We start from the raw sequence: 11,638 nt of genomic DNA on the forward strand, positions 1-11,638 counted from the left end.
GCAACGTTACTTTAGGTCAACAGATCCTAGCGCGTCACTGACCAGGTTTTGATACAGAAATCACACTGTTGGTCTGCGTACTGTGTATCTCGTGGTTATTGTAGATGCAAACCTTTTCCTTGTGTTTAATTTAAATAGCCGACAGTGCGGATTTTCCGTCCGCCACTAGGAATAGAACTAAAACAGGGAGGAACGACACCTTTTGGATTCCAATTGTTACCCTATACATGAATCGGTGCTCGTTATACCTTTCACATATTTGGACCCAGATCATTAGCGGGTGGGTCTCCATCTCTGGTTGTTTACATCTCTGATCATGTCAGAGAGAAGTGGCGAGGAGAATTTACAGGGTAAGTCTCAATGTTGTAATTGTAGTCGGTTATTATGATAGATGGACGTATGTTTTGGGTCATGGTGTACTATTCTTATAGTATTATTGTAGCTTAAATGCAGTATTATCAAATCAAGACTTTAGGAAAGCTACTTTCACGTGACAGTGGTTGTCCTAGTAGGTGATAGTACCCAGTGGTCTGAAATGGGTCCCACGCCAGGCCGCCCAGTCTGTCTAAACAATGAATCATCTACGGTGCCGCGGTGCACTACAGCCGACCTTGGTCCGTCATACCTCAGAACTCTAAACGCATGTTTCCCATTGTGTATATTTATAGCGTTCCAGTTATGATAAGGAGACCAGACAAGCTTCGGAACGCGCGCTCCTGCTCGGTATATTATGCAACACAACAGGGGGAGGGGACCAAGCAGCACGTTCTCTCATTGGGCGGACACTCTCACTGCATGAAAAAATACATTTCCAAGAACAGAGGACAAGCTTGGTCAGAGTTGCTATTCAAAGAACGTGCGCGCGCGCACACACACACATAAACGTGTCGTACTGACAAGATTAGGTTGCATGGTCTATAATACGGTCATTCTACTTATTTGGGTTCAGGCAGATTCATATGGGACTGTTTGTTTACATGTTTGTCTGTTTATCCACTTTCCTACCTGTCATTCTGTCTGTCTCTTTTACCTCTCTCTTTGTGACGACCTGCCTGTCTCCCTGTCTGTCTCCCTGTCTGTCTCCCTATCTGTCTCCCTGTCTGTGTCCCTATCTGTCTCCCTGTCTGTCTCCCTATCTGTCTCCCTATCTGTCTCCCTGTCTGTCTCCCTGTCTGTCTCCCTGTCTGTCTCCCTGTCTGTCTCCCTGTCTGTCTCCCTATCTGTCTCCCTATCTGTCTCCCTGTCTGTGTCCCTGTCTGTCTCCCTGTCTGTCTCCCTGTCTGTCTCCCTGTCTGTCTCCCTGTCTGTGTCCCTGTCTGTCTCCCTGTCTGTCTCCCTATCTGTCTCCCTGTCTGTCTACCTGCTGTTTGCTCTGGTCAGAGTGGAGCCCTAACTGTCCAGTGTGTGTCTTCCCCATCTCTCCGAAGGCTCCTGGGTGGAGCTGCACTTCAACAGCAGCCCTGCCGGGGGCGTCGCAACACAACCAGCCAACAGCCAGGAGGCAGAGAAGGAGGATGCTCCAGAGTCTACCCAGGGAGAGGAGCTCATCTCCGGGTCTGCTGAAACAGATGAGAGGGTCCCTGGTTCTCCCCTGGATGGGGAGCCAGCGTCTGGGTCTATCCTGACACTGGACGGGGAAAACGATTCTGGGTCTATCCAGGGAGGAGAGCAGGTTCCAGGGTTGGACCAGGCTGATACCCAGGCTGCTAGCCAGGGTCTGGACCTGGAGAAGATGTTGCTGGAAGCCCAGCACGAGTCTGGCCGGAGCAGCTCCAGGGGTAGTGTGCCATGTGACAGGTACAGTATCTCTTAAAACTGCCTCAATATCTTGATTTAGAGGCCTGTGCATCTGTATGTGTATATACTGGTTGGTACCTCGATATATTGAAATGTGGGCCTGTGTGTGTATATTTACTGAAAGTTCCAGTATGTATGTATGTATGTATGTATGAACAGTCCACCAAGATCCCAGACTCCTTTGCACCTGCGTCGTGGCTCTGAGGTGCCTAGTTCTGCTGAGAAAAATAGCTCACAGGTAAACATGATAATAATACCAATCTATTTATCTAGAAGATACTTTTATCCAGAGCGGCAAGCAGTACAGGGGGGTTTGAACCTGTGACCTTTCAAATGCTGTACCACTGAGCTGCTCTCTCCTTCCCATACACACACAGACACAGACACCACTCACCTCGGAGTTCGATTGCTTTTAAACAAGTGTGTTTCTGCTCCAGTCTGAGGAAGACTACTTGGACCGAAGGCGTGAGGTGGAGAACCTGATGAAGAAGAACGCAGACTGGATCTGGGATTGGTCCAGCCGGCCAGAAAATCTCCCACCTAAGTCAGTGTCGCTTAGTAACAAACAATTTCTCGTTCATTGTGCCCAGTGTGTTGTCAGTTGTGTGAGTGGGTTTAAATATTTACCCTGTATGTGTGCTGTGGACTGGGTGTCTGTGTGTGTGTCTCTGGGTGTACTGTGTGCGTGTGTGTCCAGAGAGTTCCTGTTGAAGCATCCTAAACGCGCCACGCCCCTGAGCATCAGGAACACGCGTGTGATGAAGAAAGGAGGGATCTTCTCAGCAGACTTCGTCAAGGTCTTCCTGCCCTCCCTGCTCCTGTCTCACGTCCTTGCCATCGGCCTGGGGTGAGCCCCGCCCCCTTCACCCTACCATACTCCCCCCTGCCTCCCCCACACTCCCCTGCCTCCCCCCATAATGTCTAGAACCGTGTGTGTTTGACCTTGATTTGGGGTGTCTTCCCAGGGTGTACATTGGCAGGCGACTGGCCCCTCCCTCCAGCTCCTTCTGAACCTGATACTGATCGGAGGAACCATCGTGGTCACCTTCCTCACCGCCGTCATCATCATCACCGCTGCTGGGCTACAAGTGATGCTTCCTAGATGCATAGGTGCTTCCGTCCTGTGACCTGTTTCTGTCCTGCTGGGATTGTTCCTACTGTCTGCTGCTGTCCATCACTGTCTGACTGGTTTACCATCTGGCTCACTGACTGACTGGTTCACTGACTGACTAGTTTACCATCTGACCTACTGACCCACAATCTGGATCACTGACTGACTGGTTTACTGACTGATTGTCTGGCCTGCTGGCTGACTGATGTATTGTCTGACTGGGGCTCAGGTCTCAGATGTGTGAGATGGAAGAGGAATGGGGGAAACATTAGACAAGTGCATGATGGAATGTCAGTTGGTTCTGCCGGTGAGATGGGATGGAGAACGGTGTCCGGGAGTTGTAGAGGGAGCTGGGCTGAAGCCGAGATCAGAAGAGCCTTATCTGTTTCAGAGTGGAAAGCTAAAAATAGCTGCAGAACCACAAATGTGTTGGTCATTAATATATACGCTGTATGTGTACCGTTATGTATTTTGTATCTGTATATAATGTTGAATGAGCCCTCAAGGATGCACACAAGAGCGGGGGGGGGAGAGAGGGGTTAGACCAGGGGTCTCCAAACATTTTTCTGCGAGGGCCAGATAATTTTTCCTTTCTTTAATGTGGGACCGGGTCGGTCTGTAACAGAACATTACATGGCCGGGGTGACTACCAGTATTATTGTGGAGATTTTATTATGATTTTAAATGTTTTCATTATGATAGATTAGTTTATCATTTGATTATGCACCGTACATACGTACATATCAAGGGATATCCTATTAAAAGAGCATTATTACTATCGTTCTTGTAATTACCTTTTATCATATTCATTGCTAATGAAATCAAAACATTTACTTAGTTCAGCATATTAATCAGTGTGAACTAATTATTATTATAATTTTTTAGTCTGCCATTGTTCAGAGGGCCGGTCCAAATGCGTGCACGGGTCCTAGTTTGGGGACCCCTGGGTTAGACTGATGGTAGCTGCTGTCTGAACTCCTTGCATGTCAACTGGTCTTCTATAAACACATCAGCACATCACAAGTGATTTGAAAAACGTGGTTTTGTACAAATAAAATGCATTTTAATGTGATGAATAAACTTTGTGAAAGTATCCTCGCGTCAGGTCTTTATCCAGGGCTGCACGCGCACGCACGCACGCACGCACGCACACACACACACAGGGGAAGCCTGAATAGAGAAACGACACCTCATGTCGTTTTTGTTACTTTTATTAAGTGGTTGACACCAGACGGTGCGGTTATATTAGATACAGTCAGTGAGTAAATGTTATTATGCATGAGAAAAAAGGAGAAAAAAAAAAGAAAAAAAAGAACCAACTGTCCACTGGGCAGACCGGCTGTAAGTGCTGAGAAGATCAGACAGGGGGCGCCAGAGGCCGCCTCGCCAAGCCACGGGAGGAATGTTATCAGGCATCATCGTCGTCGTCATCATAACCATCGCCGTCTGCTGCTGTTCTTCACAGGCCCAGGCTTCACAGTATGGAGGAGAGCCCTCTCACCTAACGCCCCCATGTGCCATCATTTTGGTCGTCAAATCATAAGAAAAACAAAGAAACGAAACAAAAACAAACAAAAAAAGGCTCAGAATAAATAACTGTCGACACGTTCGGCCTCAGGTTGGGGTCTACCGTGTGCTGGCCTCCAACTCGGGGGCCTCCAGCCTCGACGCGCACTCGTTCACACGCCCACTCTCGCAGACACACGCACGCACGCTCGCACACGTCAGACAGTGGAGAAACAGTCTGTCTGTCTGCTGGTCTGTGTCCGTTTACACAGCCGAACAGGCCCAGAGGACAACAAGGCCGTTGCTTCTTTAGACAGAGATAACGACTAGACTTAACTATGCAAGTACACATTTCTGTCCGTCCGTGGTACAGTGGCTGGGGTCGGGCAGTGGGCGGGGTGGAGGGGTCGGGAGACTGGGTGGAGGGGGTGGGGGTCCCTGGGGGAGGGGGGGGGGGGGTTCCAGGGGAGATTGGAAGAGAACAAGGGGGGTCCCCCCGAGGGGGCTTAGTTGATCTTGTCCTGGAATATGTAGAGGTTGTTGGTGGCGGCCACGGCGATGACGTTCTCCTTGGGGTGCCACGCGGTGTGCAGGATCTTCCTGTTGAAGTCCAGACTGTCCACGCTGATCTCGTCCTTCTTCCGCTTGCCGCCGCTGCACACCTTGCGCGGCTTGAGCACGGCGCGGGGCTTGCTGTTCTCCCGCGACGCCTCCAGGGTCACGTCGCGGCGGGACGTCCGGTCGAACATCCGGAAGAAGTTGTTGTACGAGCCCGTCATGATGGCACTGGAGGAGACGGGAGCAAGGGGGGGGGGGGGGGGGAGGGGGTTATAACCAGAAGCGGATTGGCTGATGGTGGTGGTATATGCTGACGACGTGGACAAACAGGGAGGGGAGGAGTTAGCAGTGGGAGGCGTTACATGAATGGGGGGGGTGATTTGAACTAGAAGGAGGAGCCAGAAGAAGAGGGAGGGGTTAGAGGGAGAGGGAGGAGTCAGGATTTCACCTGTCGGAGCCATTCCAGCAGCATTCAAACTTGTCGAAGATGCAGTCGTTCTCATACAGCGAGCACAGCTTGCTGCGCAGGTACTCGTGCACCTGCAGGAGAGGAGATCAGCTGATGACTCACACACAGTCTGTCACACACACACACACACACTTCCTCACAGACACAAACACTTTCTGTCTCACACACACACACACACACACACACACAATCCCTTATAGACACACGCTCCCTTATAGACACACACAAGCTCGCACACACACACGCTTACTCAGTTTCTGTAACATACACACTCCACTTACAGACACACACTCACTATCACACACACACACACGTGTGTTTCTGTAACACACACACAGTCAAGGTACCTGGTAGGTTTCAACGGGGCGGTTCTCCATGTTGAGGTCCCACACTTTGACTGACAGGTAGTCCCGGGTCATCATGTAGCGCCCGCTGTGGCTGAACTTGACATCGGAGATTGACGAGATGATCTCAGAGAAGAACGACCTGCTGCTGGGGTCCTCGGGCTCCTCAAAGACTAGCGCACACACACACACACACCCACACGCACACACCCATGAGATCAGCAGTTACTAGTGTGTACACACTGCCCTTTACTAGGTGAGGTAGGAGTGCGTGTGCCCTGCTAGCTTTCAGCACAGCGACAGCGTAAACAGACGCGTCAGTAACAGGAGACTCTGCTGACAGTGGACACAGAGATTGTTTACTAAACAACTGCCAATGGACAGCGCCAGAGAGATATACACAAAACACAGACAGAACCAGTAGAGCGCAGATAGACAAAGCTAGCAGAGCGCAGACAGATTGTATTGAACCGAAGAGTACGTTGGGTCCCGGGCTACGGCGTACGATGCCTCACATTTGCTGTGGTTGTCGCAGAGGGCGGCGGCCCTCATGTCGCAGAGGCGGATGGTGCCCTTGCTGCTGCTGTAGGCCAACGTGTGGCAGTGCTGCGGGTGGAACTCTGCGGCCGTGATCACCTCGGTCAGCTCCTCCATGTTGGCTGGCTTGATGTCCACGATGTCTGGGGAGGGGAGGGGTCAAGGAGCTCGACAGGAGCGAGGGGCGAAGCACGCACGCACGCACAGTAGCTTTTTCGCTCTCTCTCACACACACACACGCACTGACACAACATTCACACACACTCGGTCAGACGCACCACACACAATCTGTGTTCTCGGTCATCCTTTCCCATGGTTGAAGGATACTAAAACTCCTATCTGTGATTTCTAAATGCCATAGATTTATTCTGAGGTCATCTGCCGACAGGTATGTTTCGTGGTCACTATTTACTGAGATGGAGTTGATGTGATATGTGTGTGCATTAGCGAATATCCTCCGAGGGCTAGCTTCCACCATAAGGTCCATGGGCATTAGCACAGGCACCTGGAGAGAACCACAGAACAGCAACATTACAGCAACATTACTACAGCAACATTAGCAGGCAATTGCACAGCAACGATAGCACAGCACCATACAAAACTCTTTTCATATGACACGCATAACACCCCTTTGCATTTGTACGTATCCACATTCAACATCCCCCCCCTACACACATGCAGTCTATGCATAATACATGAGCATAACGCAGACACACACACATTCAGACACACAGGCACACACACACATACACACTGACCCGTAAGGAGGTGATCCTAAACGGGTCCCTCATCCTCCCGTCCTCGTCCTTCAGGTTGTAGCCCTCCGCCCTCTTGTCTCGCTCGCTGATCTTCCACAGCTTGATGGTTTTGTCTGTCAAGATAACTACCGTCACTCCGCTAGCACGGGACGCTCTACGCCGCCCCGGGTACAGTCCTCAGCTACATGACGGTGCAGCGACAAGTGTGTGTGTGTGTGTGAGAGACTATCTACTCCACTCCGGGGTAAAGCCTTCAGCATCACGACAGTGCAGTGATGAGCCACAGTAACATATCAATGACAGCCTGCGGCGTGTCGTCACCAAAAGTCCTACGTTCAAGACTGACGATTTGGTGTGACAGCCTGTTGATGTGACAGCCTGTCGGGACAGAGTATGTGTGTGTGTGTGTGTGTGCGTGCATGCACGGCCACAGTCCAGTCCCGGCCGTGTGACAGGAAGCTGGGGCCGGCCGCGTGGCTTCTCACCGTTTGTGGAGAGCAGGAAGTGGGCGGCGTTCTGTTGGGGGAGCCATCTGATCTTGTTGATCTTCTCCTCGATCTCTAAGCTCTTCAGGTAGTCAAACTCGGGCTCGTGGCTCTGGAAGGTGCTGTACACGTTGTACTCGCCTCGAGAATGAGGACGGTTTTTACTCTGCGGGGAGAGAGGAGAACGTGAGGGGGGGGGGGGGGGGGACATAAACAGAATGCGAGGAGAACAGGAACGGGAGGGAACGTAAAGAGAACGTTTGAGCGGAACGCGAGTTCGACCCCGAGACGGCGAACGGCAACACTACACAAAGAGGTCTTTTGAGTTGGAGCGCAGAGTAAAAGCCGACAACAGGAAGTGATGCTCTTTGAGTACAGGAAGTAGGCTGACCTCTTGCTCCCTCTGGAAGATCACCACCCGGCCCCCCTTATCCCCCGTGGCCAGCAGCTCTCCCGTGTAGTTGAACTCCACCGTTGAGATGATGTCCGCTAGAACACAAGAACACATGGAGAACATATTGAGAACCCATCGGGAACACGGGGTCATGGACACTGCAACATCACGGACCCAAGGCTCCTGGTCTGGTGGCCTGGGATTGGTCATACTGGTGTACAGGGACTAGCCTGAGAAATACTTTGCACTTTCAGCAGAACATAAACGCCGCTCTAATCACCCACTGTTCCCCCTGACACACACAAACACAATCTCCATGTCCTCAGGGGTATTTAGCGCTAGCATTTAGCCCAGCATGTGTATGACTTATTTATCAGTGTGCTGTGTGCAGGGGAGCCCTGCTGTTTGTTTGCTAAGACCCCCATCGCCTGCTCTAAAAGGTAGGACCAGTTAAAGCACAGGAGAGGGAGGGCACCTGAGCGCAGAGGTCTCAGCAACGTGGTTTCTCATTGGCTGGGGTCCACTGAAGTAGCCTCCATTGGGTGACAGACCTTTGTGGTTTCTGGTCTTTGAGGTGACGGCTGCTTGTTTTGGTGAAGCGCCACTGTGGAGAAGCCTAACCCTCCTCTCTCCTCCCTCAGAGATCTCCCACTGTCCAGAGTTCTGAGGAAGCCGGTCAGAATCTTGTCCCGAGAAGCTCAACGTACTCCAGGCGACCATTGCTTCCGAGCACCACAGCTATTGTCCGTCCAAAACAAACCGCTGGCAATACCGGCTAACAGCAGCCGCTTCCCAGCATGCACCTCACCACAGCATCCCTCCCAGCATGCCCCACAGAGCAGCATCCTTCCTGCCCCAGCGTGCGACACACCACAGCCGCGCTCCAGCAATGATAAGCCCCCCCCGCGGGGTGCTCTGCGATTGGCTGATCTACACCAGCACATGCTGGGCACAGCTGTGGGCTGGACCACCCTCAGAGCAGGGCTTGGAGGAACGGCAGGAATTCGAACAAGGCTTGCAGGTTTAAAATCGGTCAAGTTCTACCTACCACAACAATGTCCGAGACACAAGTCTCTGCTTAGCATGTATAGTTACCTACAGTTACATTGGACATTGGACCTACATGTAAAACTGTAGGGTTAGGTGCGTCTTTACGACCACTCTCAACCCAGAGTGAGTGCTTCCCTTCCATAGCCTCCCAGTTAAATGGGAAAGAACCCGCACTGGCTTTGAGCAGATCTAAAAACAGTTTCACAACTTAAAAGGCTGGTCCAATTACCCAGCATATAACAGACCGGTCAATCACCCAACATGCATTGCACCGGTCCAGTCACCTGACGTGCAGCACATGAAGAAAGGTGACATGTGAGAATGCCCTTAGAGGCAGGAAAGACAGGAACAGGGGGTGAGGAAGAGGAGGAGGGAAGACATTTGGGAAAAGAGGGATAGCGAGAGGGACGGAATGGAGAGGTAGCAGAGGAAGAAGAGGAAAAAGAGGAAGCAAGGGAAGGACAAGACAGAAAGGACTCCATTCATAAATCTGCCGGGTTGTATACACCAGCTAAGGGAGCTGCAAAGAGCTTTTCAGACTTGTGCATCATTAGAAACTGCATTCAATATGATGGCAAGAACCGGGGATAACTGATGCCATCTGACAAAAGTAGTTGTTTTTTACCTTAATCACAAACTATTTCGTTCTCCCTCAAAAGTGTACCTCTCTGTATCTATCTCATAACACACACGACACACGAAAAGCCAACTGCCTTTAACAGTGTGGATGCAAATACAGGATTAGTATAATTACTGAACAACGGGGGGGGTCGTCATAAAACACCTGGAGGTGCGTGGTAGAGCATTCCACGAATGTTGACAAAACAGTAAGCAATACCTTATGACATTTCACTGCATGATTGTAACCAAAGAGGTATTACTATTCAAGAAGACTGACCGTACAATTCCGGTATGCAGCTACCGTTTTGGCGATATGATCAATACGGATTTATGATGTTGATGTGCTAGATAAACAGCTTTTGTTGGGTAAACTGAAACACGTTTCACCATTACAAGTGATTGAACAGAAATTATAGTGGTTTCAAGTTTGCCAGATAACCAGATAGTAGCACTATCGGCACTTACCTTCGGCCACATCCTCGTCTATGGCTCCCTTGACTTGGGAGAAGCACCATTGGAAATCATTCCCTCCTCCGACACCTAGGGAAAACATGGCAATAATTAGCAGTTGAAATAGGAGATGGTTGAATAGCGATCAAATACAGTCCATTAAGACTTTCCGCAGATGAGTGAGCACCAGTTCAACACGCTAGCTTCCAAAACTGCAGCAAGGAGAGAACTCTCCCTAGCTGCTCAATGTATCTAACATTGCGCTTAGCTGTCAGTTAGCCAGGAACGCTAGCATAGCTTGCTAGCTGTCATTGGTCAGAGGATAGCTGGAGAGCGTAAGCTATCTTAGCTTGCTTGCTAAATAGGAATATTGCTATTAGGCCGCTCTGATGCTTAAGGGGGCAGTGCAGGGCCCCCGCCTACAAAGTTTCCTGTCTTACCTGCCATTGCCACTTTCTGCAACAGAACTGGCGTCTGTGGGAGGTCTTCCGAGCGCAATCTGAATTGTTAAGATTGATATTCAGTGCAGGATACTACAGTGAAACAGTGATTAGACTCGTGAATAAGGGCTTCCAGAAATGCCCGTGATTTTTTCTATCCAAAATGGCGCACATTGACAGTCGACATGACACGTGACGTCATTTGGACGCTTCAAAAGTCTAGTTAAGCTACTCGAGGGAACAAGAACTGCGCCACTTTTGCGCAGCTTCGGCCTCTGGATCGCTGTCAACTCCAGCAGCGTGGGAAAAAGGGAAGCGTTGTATTTATCCGTGGGAGGCGCTAGAACTCCCCCTGGCGACAGAATGCGTTGACAAACTAAAAATAGAATTTGCTGGGCTAAATAAAACCAAAGGGACATGAAAGAAAAATGAAAGAAAGAAAGAAAACGTATGTTAATCTACTACAATCAAGTCTATGTGATCTGTAAAACTCATATATCTATACTATCAGACTATTGTTGCTGCTACTACTACTACTAGGACTACTATTGGATTATTATTATACTACACTACTAGACTATATGCAAATGTCAATTAATTCTCTGCATCAATAGACATGTCCATCCAATCAGAGGTGGTTATCATGATTAGTGTCTGCCTTCCAGGGGTTTGTTCCACCCCAGACTAGCAGCATTACCCAGATCAAGACAACAATTTTCTCTTCAAGATAATCATATGAAAGCTTTTAGTGAATCGACACCTCACTTTCACTTACAGTAATACTAGCTTTCTGCGACCATCATGAAAGGCACTCCAGCAACAAGACACAAGTTGATTATAGTGCTCTCTAAATGAACACTTTGGTTTTGAGCATTGCATTTGTGTTTTGGTCGTACGGTTCAGCAGAATTAAACATAAGCAGTGCCATTTGACAGCGTCTACTACGTGATTCAACTTAATGATTGTTTTTCTTGAACCGAATTTCAAGCCAAAGCCCCTCTCTGTCTCTCTATTTACAGTCTCTCTCTCTCTCTCTCTCTCTCTCTGTCTCTCTCTCTGTCTCCTTATCTTCATCTCTCTCTTTCTCTCAAGCAGCCAGTTTTCCTGACCTTATCTGG

General features: G+C 49.8%; 2 protein-coding genes across 2 annotated transcripts; one reads left to right on the forward strand and one right to left on the reverse strand.

Annotated features, from left to right (window-relative positions):
• On the forward strand, positions 1–4,001 carry LOC136950179 (BCL2/adenovirus E1B 19 kDa protein-interacting protein 3-like). Its single transcript, XM_067244335.1, has 6 exons — positions 1–350; positions 1,428–1,797; positions 1,957–2,035; positions 2,235–2,341; positions 2,495–2,644; positions 2,763–4,001. The coding sequence occupies exons 1-6, from the start codon at positions 317–319 to the stop codon at positions 2,806–2,808; spliced, it is 786 nt and encodes a 261-aa protein (XP_067100436.1). The 5' UTR covers positions 1–316; the 3' UTR covers positions 2,809–4,001.
• A 102-nt stretch (positions 4,002–4,103) lies between these two features.
• Positions 4,104–10,659, reverse strand: LOC136950178 (serine/threonine-protein phosphatase 2A 55 kDa regulatory subunit B delta isoform-like). Its single transcript, XM_067244334.1, has 10 exons — positions 10,521–10,659; positions 10,096–10,170; positions 7,957–8,054; positions 7,566–7,731; positions 7,081–7,193; positions 6,650–6,827; positions 6,301–6,465; positions 5,789–5,958; positions 5,421–5,512; positions 4,104–5,200 (listed from the first exon to the last, which is right to left on the reverse strand). The coding sequence occupies exons 1-10, from the start codon at positions 10,525–10,527 to the stop codon at positions 4,921–4,923; spliced, it is 1,344 nt and encodes a 447-aa protein (XP_067100435.1). The 5' UTR covers positions 10,528–10,659; the 3' UTR covers positions 4,104–4,920.
• Positions 10,660–11,638: the final 979 nt, after the last annotated feature.

Source organism: Osmerus mordax, chromosome 10, assembly GCF_038355195.1.
Source record: "Osmerus mordax isolate fOsmMor3 chromosome 10, fOsmMor3.pri, whole genome shotgun sequence".
In the NCBI taxonomy this organism is placed as follows: Eukaryota; Metazoa; Chordata; class Actinopteri; order Osmeriformes; family Osmeridae; genus Osmerus; species Osmerus mordax.

Bases quoted from the DNA above. Each gene is read 5' to 3' on its own strand.
- LOC136950179 (XM_067244335.1), top strand. From the start codon at position 317: ATGTCAGAGAGAAGTGGCGAGGAGAATTTACAGG. The intron at 1,798-1,956 runs GTACAGTATCTC...ATGTATGAACAG, and splicing joins GGTAGTGTGCCATGTGACAG to TCCACCAAGATCCCAGACTC. The intron at 2,342-2,494 runs GTCAGTGTCGCT...GTGTGTGTCCAG, and splicing joins CCAGAAAATCTCCCACCTAA to AGAGTTCCTGTTGAAGCATC.
- LOC136950178 (XM_067244334.1), bottom strand. The intron at 5,513-5,788 runs GTACCTTGACTG...CCTCTCCTGCAG, and splicing joins GCCCCGTTGAAACCTACCAG to GTGCACGAGTACCTGCGCAG. The intron at 5,201-5,420 runs GTGAAATCCTGA...CGTCTCCTCCAG, and splicing joins TGCTGGAATGGCTCCGACAG to TGCCATCATGACGGGCTCGT.